Source organism: Patagioenas fasciata, chromosome 7 (assembly GCF_037038585.1).
Source record: "Patagioenas fasciata isolate bPatFas1 chromosome 7, bPatFas1.hap1, whole genome shotgun sequence".
Classification (NCBI taxonomy): domain Eukaryota; kingdom Metazoa; phylum Chordata; class Aves; order Columbiformes; family Columbidae; genus Patagioenas; species Patagioenas fasciata.
In genome coordinates, this window is record NC_092526.1 from 34,718,648 (window position 1) to 34,732,226 (window position 13,579).

At 40.3% G+C, this 13,579-nt stretch overlaps 1 protein-coding gene across 12 annotated transcripts in view; it reads right to left on the reverse strand.

The window, feature by feature from the left end:
- AGAP1 (ArfGAP with GTPase domain, ankyrin repeat and PH domain 1) overlaps positions 1-13,579 on the reverse strand; it is a 374,152-nt gene that overhangs the window by 253,706 nt on the left and 106,867 nt on the right. For 7 of the 12 annotated variants that reach the window (XM_071811327.1, XM_065841627.2, XM_065841626.2 and 4 more), the window contains exons 2-3: positions 11,079-11,137; positions 3,029-3,116 (exon numbers count right to left, since the gene is read on the reverse strand). In XM_071811327.1, coding sequence (XP_071667428.1) covers positions 3,029-3,116; positions 11,079-11,137 — 147 coding nt within the window. Of the gene's footprint in view, positions 1-2,314; positions 2,327-3,028; positions 3,117-11,078; positions 11,138-13,579 lie in introns of all 12 variants that reach the window. The other 5 variants (XM_071811326.1, XM_071811323.1, XM_071811324.1 and 2 more) reach the window with 1 other exon arrangement.

Below are 13,579 nucleotides of genomic sequence, written 5' to 3' on the forward strand. Positions count from 1 at the left end.
CTTTAAGTCATGTCTCACACCTCCATGGCTTTTTTGAAATGAAAACCCCAACAGTAACAGAATATTCCTGACACTGTGCCTGCAAACTTAAATTCACCTTGGACTGCAAAGTACTTGGTCTCAAATTCCATGCACACCACTTCTCGCTTTGTTCCTACAGGTAGAATTAAATTTAGACAGGTGAAAAAAGATACCAGGTTGCACACATTTTAGTTGCTGTTTCTGCTGCATAAAAAAATCCAACATCCGCTGTTCAGTTGCAGATTTTCTTCCACTCACTTGGAAGGTTCTTACAAGATCACAAATCACTTTAATAATTATCCTGCTTCCCATCACTTTCCTGTTGTATCATTATAGAAGAAAATTGCAAGTCCCAGATTACTGAAATTCCAACTTGTTACAGGGCAATACATCATTTATTTTCTTACATCAAAATGCATCTGCTTTAAAAATGTGCCACACAAGAATATATCTTTGTGCACATTAAATATGCAAAGGAAGAGATTAAAAGTTACTTTTCTCCCCAAGCAAGACTTATTCTATGAGAAAACAAAAATTCTCATGTTGCAATCACACTAGAGACTAAAATTAATTCTGAACAGAAAAGGAAGTCGGACTAGACAATGAGAAAACTGCTTTACACTTCAATGTGATATGATTCCTCCCCTCGGTGGGGAGGTGGTATCAGGTGGCAAGAGAAACACCTCATCTTACAGAAAAGAGCTGGAGGAAACATGAAATCATCTTTATACACTTAAGATTTATTTACTGGAATGCCAAAGCTGCCTTTAATGCCTACAGGAGCTCTGGAACTTGTCTCATTCAGGGCAGGTTTCATGGTAATTGTAGCAATTCAGAAGGCAAAGGAGAGCAGAAGTAAGGGTCCCCGGTTCTAATCACCACTTCCACATGAAGCATGCATCCATCATTTTACCAATTAGACACCAATTATATGATGCCTGATAAATTTTGCTGGTAGTAAGCCACCCAAAGTCAGTAAACTTCTGTTTTCTTAAACAGTCAAGCAGCTGAGACCTTAATACCTGATATACAAACTATTCTTTACCCAGTTTAACAATCCAGCACGTTTAAAGAACCTCAGAAAAGCCAAAGATCCACACTGGTCTCCAACACAAAGGCTTACACTTAGCCCGGATTTGTTAAGCACCATGTTCCCATCCAGAACATAAAAATCAAGAGTCCCGCACTGCCACACAACCGAATCATCCACCCTGCTGCTATATGTTCTATAGAATGGCAGTGTATGGAATTATGCTTGGAAGAGAAAGAAATAAAACACTAACAAATTGCTACTACTGATGTTTACTAAGCATAATTTTTATGTGCTGGATTTCCTTTAATACTAACTTGATTAGAAATCTTGAGCCTATCCCTTACAAGGTGAATTAGAGCTCTTAATTATTCCAGTTTTTCTACTGTTAATGAAATGGAATGGTGTCATTAGTGAGGCCTGTCAGCTACACTTACGTGGGAAGGAATGATCTGACCCTGCTTTTGTCAGCTAATCCTTTCAGGAAAAACAGTTTGAATGCCACTCAAGCATTGTAAATAAAAATCCTTGAAGACAAAGACGACAGATGGGAACACTCTCAAGGAACATCATCTAAATATTCATAGTTTAGGAGAAGAATACTAGTAACACGCTGAACAATCAATGTATTTCAATCTTTTAAGGAAAAAAAAAAAAAGACAAAAAAAACCCCAAAACCAACAAATATTTCCCATTCATGAAATAAAAATATCTGTGAAGATACTAATTTTTGCTGAAGATATCTTGTATTCAGTGGATCTACAAACTCCACAACCATTTCTCGCTATCGGCATTCACCAGCAGCAGCGTAAATGTGATGTATATGCAGATCTGTTGCAAGGCTCAATTATCACCCCACCAGTCCTAGATACAAAGCAGCAAAAACGTTTAAGGGAAGCTTATAAAACGGAAGACTTCACTGCTCACTGCAATTAAACAAGAGAAAGCCTTGTCCATCCCTCCCTTTCCCTCTCCTCCCATTTTAACTACAATTCAGGACTGTTAAAATGTCAAGTACTATGCTTAATAGCTTTCTTTGGTAAGAGTTAATTTCAAACAAATGTTACCATAGATGCATGAAGCTACAAACTACTGCTGAAAAGACAACTACAGCAAGAGACAAAAACAGTGATATGTACTAGACTTGAAATCAAAAGGAAACAAATCGAAATGATACACAAAACAAGAGGAAAACGCTATAGTACAGAAACCGCCATCTGTCTCTTCAAAACAAGAGCTGCCATGAAGACAATGTATAGTTACCTGCATCCATATCTGCAAAGAATGGAACAGCCAGTAAGGAAAAGAAGGAACCAGAAATTCAGTGTCTCAGAGTTGGATTTAAAAGTTCATAAGGAAAATAGATAAAAAAAATTATCAAAAAAGTATTTAGTGTAAGACACACCACTATAAGGTACTATGATATTTTTGATTTCAAGCTATAAACTTAGATTAATGTTAATCACTACAACATTTTTCAGTTCTAAATTAATGTTCTATGGCACAAGAACATTTTTTTTAAAACAACTTGAAACCAAAGATTTAACACATTAAACAAGGAACAAGTTACATATTTAGTTTGGGCTTGTGAAGTTTTTTATTCTCCCAACACCACAAGCCAAAGGGCTCGATCCCATAGAAATGTAGTACTAGATACAGCAATCCTGGCTTTCAAGAGCCAAATTGAAAGCAGCAGCACTACTGAGAGCAGTCAGTTTTCCTCAATACAGGACTAGAAGTTTCCCATATGGACACGTAATGGGTGCCAAAGTATTTAAGGATGCTGAGGAGTTATGAAAAAGCTACAATTACACTAATCGTATTTACTTCTCTCAGTCTGAAGAGTGTTAAAGGAAAAAATCTCCATGAGCACTGGAAAAGCAAACCAGAATCTTTACTAAAAATGAATAAAGATGTAGTTTGTGGGGGAGAAACAAAAAAAAAAAAAGAAGAAGTGAAATGTGCATATTCACATACCTTCAGGTGATTCCTCCTGGACATACGTGCCAGTCAGATACCGGTGTACAAGGGCAGACTTGCCACTTGCTAGGTTACCCACAATCCCCTGGAATTAAGAAAAAAAAAAAAAAAAAAAGGAAAAAATTAAACTTCAATTAATCCTCCCTAACACCAGTATACTCAAGCAAAAACTTTATGCAGAAATAACTTATCTGTGCCGAGGAGAAAGCCCACACAATAAAAACACTCTCAAATATGCCAACAAAGTATCTGCTAAAAAGTTAAGGCTACATCTCACCACTGATGCAAAGTGGGAACATCAGGCAATATAGAGAGCTCAGGGAAGGAGCCTGAAGCTCAGAACAAGCCTGTCACCTCTTTACTGAAAAATATAAACACATCGCTAAATTCTCATGCTGGAAAATACCTCTGTAGGTTATTCACTCACACTGACTCACTACTGAATCAAACACACAATACAAATGGCTCTAGACAGATCTTGGAATGTCAACCATGACTTGTTGAAGTCCCCTATTTTACCAACGAGTTTACAGCTCAAACTGCCCATGACTAAACATCTGCAGCACAGGGAACATCCGACAATCAAACACAAGTACTCAATCTTAAAGCACATGAGATTTTTCTGTTAAGCTGGTTAGCAAGCATTTATTTTTAAAAACCCAGGCAGAAGAAGCCGAATGCACCCTAGCACCAAACCAGTTTTCTTCCCAGAGGTTCTCAAATGCCAAAGACTCAGAGACTTGCCTTTTCTGTTGCGTTAAAAGGGCACAAGGGCGTTTCGAAGTCTGCCTGTGTTACTCCCACAATACCAGACAAACCTCAGCTTTGTGCTGCCAGCCAGTACAAGTCCTGCTGATTCGTCCCTGGGCCTGAGCATCAATCAAAATCAGCAGGACAGATGCAGCCAGCAGGAGCAAAGCCTGGATGCACAGCCCAGGGGACAGGAGGGTTTGGAAGACATACCTTCTCTACGTTTTAAATAAACACCTTCATTTTTCTTCCTCAGTTGTCATCTGCTTATTCCGATCTCCCTGTTGAACATAACTCCACTTATTCAGTTTCTGGGGGAGGAGATGGGAATTTATTTCGTCCTTTAAACAAACCTAAGCCTACTCTGTTCTTACATGTTTATCTTGACCCTAACCAAAAGGTTCGGAACATAAGATCCCTGGAGAGTGGATGAACTCTGCTGATCTGCCTGAGTTTGCCAAATAGAGGCAGCATGAACAAGTCACGCATTGATACACACTCTCTACTCCATTTTCGTAACTGTAACTAGGGAGAAACTATCCTCCGTATCAAAAATTACCTAAACCAACATCATGGAACTCCCTTAAAATAACCCAACGACAGCTTTGGAGTTTGGGGTGGGAGGGGGGAGCAAAACAATTATTTGTTCTTTACAACCCAGAATAACCTTTAATTAAGGCAAGGATACCAGTGCCACAAAGGATGCCCACTTTATCTCTACAGCTGATGTGCAAGAACATCTCAGATAAAGCAGCAGCTTAGGCAGAGAGCAAATGGAAGGCGTCGTCCTCCAGCCCTTATGACAGCAGGGACGTTAAGTGTGATGAACAGGGTGAGCTACAGGGGAGGAAAAAAGAAAAACCAGGAACTCCAAAATAGATTTCAAAAGTAACAGCAAACAAGAAAAAAAACATGACCTAACTTGGGGGTGGTGCAAGACAGAAAAGGCAGGGAGAAGAAGAGACACCAGGTCCCATGCTGGCCTAATGCTACAAGAAGCTTCACCTTCTCCTTGTTCACTTTTGCAGGAAAGAAATTAGACAGAAAACAGTCTGTAATTTACAATTTTTAAAAAGGCATGAAAATAAATGTAAACCAAGAAAGCCACTGTAGGCATAGCTGCTATTGAAGAGCAGTCTCACAAAAATAAAAATGAAGCCACAGCCCAAGTGGTTAGACAACACATCTGTTCCTTGGGCTTTGCACTGACTTTGAAGAGTGTTTAAACCAGTGTACCATACTGGAAGCTTTTACTCTAATTTGGGCTGTGCTAGTATGTACAGGGATATCTACATCTAAAAGTGGGTGCAAGATACATGACAGAGGCAAATGCCACTTGTGTTCCCAGACCCCACTTCCATGGGACAATGCTCTGGAAACACACCACAGAGCTTCATTCAGGTCTGACTGAGACAAAACTATTCATCAGATGTGTTTTCCCCTTCAAGACTCAAAAGCTTTGCTTGGAATCCAGAGAAAAAGAAGTTACAGAAGATATCCTCTTAACAAGACGGATTTTTGCAACTTCACAGAAAAGAAAAAGCAACTGATACTCTTTCAGGGAGAAGGGTAACTTCTGTAGATGCCTGGCTTCGTCTACCTGATAAACCTCTTCGCCCAGGATGCTAAACACCAAAACAAGGATACAGCTGATGCCTCAGGCATTGTAAATCATCAGTATGCTCTGCACACCCTGTTTTGCAAGCAGGTCAGACTGAGGCTGCAAGATGCCCACACTTTACTTGCTGAACGCAAATGTTTTGAAACTGAGTCTACGAAGAAGGTCTCTTAGTTTGAGCAAATAAATGCTTTGGGTACACAGATCATTTAAGTTCTCTGGGCAATCTACTCAAGAAAAGCTACACCATGAGGTCACTATGACTTCCACATTTTGTCAACGTGAGAGAGACAACAGCTGGGATGAGGCATGTGGGTACACATGTGGTGGGACTGTGCTGAGTTTGGTTTCCTGCACATTCTGGCTCAACATCTTTTACCTTGAGGACAAGCTAATAGGAGATATGAAACCACTCTCTCTCCAGCACCCACATTTCCACAATTCTTCTTTAGTCTCACAGATGCACTGGGAAAGTATATGGTACGTAACTGAAAATTAAGTGACAAAACCTAAAGCAAACTTAACAAAGAAATGAGTTGCTGTATTCAAAACAGAACATGAAGAGTGGACAGTAAGCAAAGTCCTAAGACAGTGTATGGCACAAGAAAACATACAATATTCATTTGCTGATTTTTTTATCACACTGATCCCCAATTCACGCATTCAATGTACAGAGCAGATAGTCAGAAAGACGGAAATTTCACCTGTACAAAGAACAAAAACTAAAGCAAATCCTTTATCTCCATTCTGAATGCTTGACTTAATCACAGGTTGCATTTCAGCTCTCCCCAGTGTTGAACCATATATTAAGTGAGAGGTAAGAAGAAGAAATACCATCTCTAACACATGTCCTTTAACCCCAAAGTATCAAGAAATCTCTAAAGTGAATCACTTTTCCCTCTGTTATATGCCAATAAAATACAGTAAGTTTTCTACTTATGTTTCCTAAAATGGCTAATACATTTGGTTAAGACACAGTTTTCCATATTTTGATTTTTTATAAGATAACTATAAATAGATTTTCAATTTTTTATAAAGAAACTAACTAAACTGCTGGCTAGTTGCCTCTTCAGCATGTAGCTCATCAATGGGCTGGATTCACGACAGCAGCAGCTTCACCCCAGAGCACAAGCTGAACATCACATTCCCAAGGCAAATATCTCCCTCTTGTCCATCCCCACCAGCAACTTCTTATGGCAGTCTGGGCCAAAAATGGCAAGCAAACCAAAAATCCCATCTGTGAATGAGTAGAGTAGGCATACAACTTGGGCAGTTTCCTCTGCAGATGAACAGCTGGGCTAAGGCCCTTTCTGAGCAAAGCAATTTCTGAAGAACTGGAAAGCAAGCAAACTTTGCATGGGCTTGCTAGGAAAGTAATGAGAAGAGTATTTTGTGTTTTCACTTCAGAAGTAGCAACATACCAAAGCCGTCTCTAACCTACCTGTAGCCAACCAGTGTAGCACCAACATACCCAAAAAAAAAACCTCCATTAGATCGGAAGATATAATCAGTCACAAAAACACCTTCACAGCAGATACAGAAACCTTCACCTACAAGTGACTAGTCCTGCATGTATGCAAATAAATGCTATTTTATACTATACCAGTGCCAAAACCATCACCATTCAGAGGGCAAAACTGCCAGGGACAGAAAAGCATCAACTTGGGCTCCAGGGAGAGCAAACATGCCAAGTCCTTCACCTGTGGCTGGGATGTGTTCCTGTATTTAACCAGAGACCCCAAATATTTGAAAGACATTTATCGACGTGAAAATAGTTTGGTTTTCTTTTTTTTTTCCCCTGTATCCCAAATACCACATCGGCATATGTAACTATACAGCACTTGAGTTTCTCTGGTACGTTCCTCCTTATAGGCACCCAGAGAGACAAAGGCACCTGACCAGAAGAGCATTATTAAATGTGATGCTACAAACTGACACAGAAAGCAGCAATCAGGGGGAGTAAGAAACCTCTTCACTAACTCATATAGTAACTCTAGAGCCTTCTTCACTTAAGGTATGTTATCAGAACCCAATCTTCAAAGAGATGCAGTGTATTTCCTCCCTCTTTCTCCTGTTATTCATTTCCATATGTTGTCTCAAGATTGATAGCAGAAAGCGTTCGTGTTTTAAAGATAACACAGGACTGATTTTCTTGATCAGAATACTTACTTGTTTCTTAATAGAGCAGTTCCTGGATTTGTATTTTTAATCAGTTTCAAACTACCCGCTGAACTGTCAAAAGTTCTTTAGGAGCTTAAATGTTGAAAAGTTAACATGAATAAAAGCATTAACACAGTCAGTTTTGTCTGGGAGTGCTAACTTCTCAAAAGTCACATGAACCCCAAGCAAGGATCCTCAAACCTGACTACAGAAATCTACATTTGCAGCACAGCTTTATTTTTTCCCTAGACAATGACTTCAGAAAGCAGTCAGGAGACAGTGACCTCCTCTTCTTTTAATCTGCTAAGAGAGAGAATTCCTTCAGATCTCCCCTCAGTGCCTGAATCTGAAGAGACAAGGCTGCCATCTCCTTTCTATGAGCTATGAAATCAGTTCATGAAATTAAAATCCAGCAGTATTTGCCTTCTGTTGTTCGGTGCAGTGCTTGGCATTACTGCTGCAGGTCTCTGCACACTATTAACCTCTGAAAACCAGAAGCAATAAGCTTTACCCTGAAGAAGTCTGACTTCTAATACAATGACTCTCTTAATCAGGATTAATACTTGTTTTAAGGATGATCCTCCACAGTGTGACAAATATGCCAGCATGTTTTTACAGTAGTCATATTCCTGTCTCCCACGTTTTATACACAATCTGAGTCATATCTATTTGTTTATGGATACATATGAAATACACAAAGTTATTGACAAGCATGTTACAGAACAAAAATGCCACTGTAACCCCACTCAGAAATGAGAAAATTCAGCTAACAAGTCTACAGTGCAAAGCTCTGCCAGTTATGACTAGTGCAACACTGAATTATTTATCTGCATGTGCCAGACATGCTGTAAAGCAAACCCAAACCACTATGCCCACATCCTACTAAAGCCTGTTCGTAAAAATGCATAAATATATTGATGGCATTTGACATTTTATAGCTATCCAGCACAGAAGCCTGACTGCACTTCACATATTTTTATTGGAACAAATTAAATTATTTTGTCCAAAAAGATCTCATGTTTATTCTGCCTAACACATTCTTATTTTACATCTGGATACACAGGATGCTGGAATAGCACCATGGCTCCGGCAATGGACTGGGCTCACCCAGCTGGCCTAGCACACAAGTATCCTTCTGAAAACTGGAAAGAAGTCAAGCCCCATGTATACTGCTAAAAAAAGGAAGCAAAGACTGGTATTCTTACCTCAACAGTATAAATACATCCATCACCTTTTCTTTATTACAACCCTGTGTGCTTCCTGTGCCTTCCCACTGTCCATTTCCAGCCTCAATCTGAGGACCTCCCAGCCCCTATAGAGAAGACAGTCTCTCCCAATGAGCTACTAACCATCTTCTGCAGGGTTTAGCCCACTTAGGAAATGAAAGCTGGGGCTCCTTCCTAACACTGGCAACATTAAGCCTCTTCTCCCCCCTGCCCTGCACAGCCACGGGTGCAAACACTCCACACTTCCCATGCTGCCGACATTCCCATCAACATCCCCATCCTTAGCGGTGAGCACAATGAGCGCGGTGGCAAAAGCAGCAGGTTTGGCTTTTAATGTGTCCCTTTTCCTCCTCGGGTGTACGCCAGAGCTGACGATGAGGCTGGTTGCAGGGGAGGGACACAGAGATGAGTCCCTGCACCAACTTCATCCCAAGGGCAGATGCACACGGAGGGCAGAGCAGATGTCAGATACAGCTCCGAATTTGCCCTTCCTGCTAGAGCACAAGTTCACAGACACAACTGGTGCTGCCACCTTCAATAATTTGCAGTGGTATAATCGAATTATTACTTTTGTAATGGTAAGAGTTCTGCTTTTATCCAGGATTATACAAACTGAACCTTTAGCCAGCTCGTGCATGCTGACCGCTTAAAATCAATTTTCTACAGCAGCCACACAGAAGTTTACTTTCCTACCAGTGGTTCAGACAACACGGGGTGAGATACCCAAGGCAAGCATTCACATAATGCAGTCGTGGTATCACAGGAACCGCCTGTAGCCCGAGACCATTAACTAATGCTCAGCAATTGTTTGTGTTCTGCATTACAACACATAACAACTACAGCTTTGGTCTCACCTGCAAGCCTTAAGTTTACAGGTGGGTGTTGTGAATTGGTTGGGCTAAGAGAAGGGGATGAACAAGGAAACCCTCTGTAGATCCTCCTCAGCATAAGCCACCTAATACCACAGTGAACCAGATTTGTATCCAACCAACTCCCCACAGTCCTAAATTCATAGTATATTATTGTGGGAGGTATTTGTCTTCCAAATTAGACCATCAGTTAAAGTGAATCTGGTGACCCTCTACAGGCCCCTCCTGTATGATGTAGTTACATCCACTGATTACCCTACTTTTCTTCTACTTGTGCACTGCAGAAATGAAACCAGGAACATCACTCCAGTCACAAGGAAGCTGCTTCAATTAAAATGCCATTCTGTATCAGTGCATTTATCACATTAAGTTTGACCTATGCTTTGTCTCACCCCCATAAACACTATTATCAACTCAGATTTCGAGGAAGTCATTTACCACCTGATAAGCAGGGTAGTGAAGCACGGCTCCAGCTGCCCACTCTCAAACTCAGGTGGTTTTTCCTGATTCACTCTGCCACTTGGCAAACAGGTGCTTGGATTGAGGCAGCTCATCCAGTGACAGCTGGACAACAGGAGCTAGGGACAGACGCCTATCAAAGGTGTTACCGAGCTCTGTATTTTGGGTACCACAGTCATTTTGTAGGGTTCGAGAAACCGACTGTGTACCATTAAATCCGGACTTGCATGTGGCAAAAATCACAGCGACTTGGCCTCAACAACCCTGTGCTGCTGGCTTGACAAGCTGCTGGTTCAAAACCCACAAAGAGGTTCCAGCCGCCATCCCCAGCCTCCATGTTCATAATACTTAGAGGAGATATCTGGGAAATTCCTCTGGTCTGTCTCCGTGCTATTCTGGCATTTCTTCCACCTATATGGAAAACGGCTTAGCCAAGGGAAAAGTCATTGTAAATAGCTACTAAATCACAGCTCGTTCTTATAGGAAAAATGTAGGTTTCGATTCACTACGTATACCTTCAAAATACTCTCTTTTTTTTAATTTAGTAGAAATTCAGTTAGATTTTTCTAAGAGAGTGAGAAAAGATATCTTGTCCTCAAAGAAATTGTGCATATTACTACAGCGAGATAAAAGGAGCTTTATATATCACCTGCTAACATCCACTTCCCCCTCTTACACAAGGGTAAGACTTTCCTACTGAGAAGAGCACCCTAGGAAGGGCATTCGCGTAGCCAAACAAGTCAAACCAGCAATAAAATACAAATAGGCCTTTGAAGTATGATTATAAAAATAGGAGATACATAAACTTCATAAAGACAGCTCTGCTGAGGAAAAATGCTTTACTTTTAAAAATTGCTTTCTATACTTTTTTCCCTGACAGCAGATTTAGTGAAACTTACAAGATTGTCACTTGTGCATAACATTGTCAGGGTGTTTTTCAGAGATGAACGTAAATATAAACTCACCACTTTCAGTTCTGGTACAGACCGGCTTAGTGTCCATTCCTGGCTATTTACAAAGGCATCTGTAAGAGTGAACAACATTCAGAAAATTAGTACAATGACATTTAATGTTCCGGCACACAGAATTTCATGCTAAGGCTTTGAGTACATGAAATCAAAAGTCACATTCAAGCTTACAAGACTGGCACTCCAACGTGAAAAACACCAGGAGCTTGGATAAATTATACAAAAATTCAAGAATACCAGAAATTAACCTTCTGCAGAATGGAAGCTCTCTGTGTAGCAAGTCTAGCTCCATCCTCTCCACTGGCATTCACAACCTCAAACTAACTCCAGCCCTTCAGGGTTGTGAAAAGACTCTTCCAGTCTGTACATGGTTAAACTGCTTCCCATCCACCACGACACGTTTCTTGTCTACAGGAAAAGCCTTGGGCTGTTTATCATCCTCAACGTCAACAATTGTGGTTGCCACCATCAGCTGTAACTTCACCCAGGTAAATGAGAATATTTGTCTGTTCTAAAAATGCTATTTTTTACCGCACATCATGTTTAATATCAACAACTGCAACAACCAGTGTCACTGGTAACACCCCTGCCCAGGTAAGGGAGAATGTATGTTTATTCTAGAAACATGCTATTTTTCCGTAGTACAATCTAGAGAGAAATAAACCACAGAGCCATTTACAATTCAATTAAATAAAAAGCTACAGTGGGCAGGAGGGTGGTGACTTTTGGAAAATTAGCAAGTTAAATTCATCCTTGCTAGCAACAGAAACAAAGTCCTCAGGGCTACAGCCAGGTCCAACCTCACCGACAATCCCACACCAAAAAAAGGAGAAACAATGCTCTGTTTTTCTACCTCCAAAAACATTTATCATTTTGTTCCTTCTGTAAAGGTCTAGTCAACTGAAAGCAAACAGATAATGATGTTTCCATTACAAATCTGAGCAGCATTACTACAAATGCTGATTTAACCCTCTCCAAAACTATGCAAACCAAACAAACTACTGCACCTTGCACGCACAGAATGCTCCTACCAAGCAGATCAGATGCAGCTCCACAGTAATTAAACAGCACTGTAGAAGTCCCAGTGTTACAATCAATTTCTAACATCATTAAAAAAAACAGGTGAAAAGTTAGAGCTGCCCATATTGTCCATCAGCAAGCAAAGGTTTTGCAGGTCATACACCAGCCAGGAAAAGGAGAAGCCTATTTCATTACATCTCTGATGCAGACAATAAAGAAGTGGAAAGCACTTTCCTACCCCAATGGCATCATCACTAACTTAAGAAACTGCCAGCTCTAAGCAAGCTTTCCTAGTGTCTAACTAAAACAACTTCAAAACAAACCTGTATTTTGCATTCTCTCTCTGTTCCCCACTAAACAAGTTACTTTTGCTTAACATTACAAAGACATATTAGCCATGATTTAGGAAGCCTTCTCCATCTTTATTTATCTCATCACTTTACATTTCAGCTAGAAATAGAAGCTTGTGTGTACTAGCAGAACATGTGTATTTACATGAAAGCACTTCAAAAAGAGTAAGTATTTGGCTATATTACAATCTTGAGCTGCCTCCCACTCACTCACTGGAAGGAGCAGGAAAACCAAAGGCTCAGATTAAGATGTTCTGAAGACTGAGGGTTAACCTTTTGGTATACCAGCTGCAAACGAAGACATCATGGTCATTAGGCTCCTGTTGCAGGATCTGAACAAGTCCAATTTAATCAAAACCTGAAGTCCCAGGTTGATGTCTATATATATATGTAGACATATATATGTACACCAGTTAAGTGTCTTATGTTAGTCAGGCCTGACCACGAAGCACCACACAAATCGTTTTTCCACAACCCAATGTTTGCCAAGTCTGGTTTACCTAATAAAGGTTTAAGAAAGCAAATACTGCTTGTAAATATTATTTTTTCCTCCATGAGCCTATCAGCATTTCTTACCATAGGAGGAAACCCACAGATTACTAAATATGCTTGGGAAAAGCAAAATAAGCATTTCAGAACTAAACATCACAACTGCAATTAAACAGGTAACAATGACTTGAAGCATCATGAAATAATTCTAATTATCTCCTCACCCTGAGCTAAGACAAAGCTGTTTATGTTGCAGTAATAGACAACTGTTTGTCAACATCAGAGTCTCAGACCAAACCAAGGCTCCAAGTCAAGAAAGGGAAAGATGAGGACAGAGAGGATGGCAAAGGATGAACTGTGGTTTGAAGGACTGTTACAGTTCTCTAAAAACATTTTCCCATTTTTAAGTAATTCAGTGCAGCTAGAAAATGTATTATTTAGTGCACCAGGTCAGGCCAAAGATTCAGCTACAGCAGTTTCCTTCTACTACAGCAGGGACCCCTGGGAAGTCTGTAGAGCAACAAACTGCAGGAACCAAAATGCCTACAGAAACCTGTTAAGGCCTTTAGCATAAGAGGAATCCTTCCCTACCTTGTCCTGCCTGTAAACTACCACTTCTTGCGGTTTTGCTTTGAACTA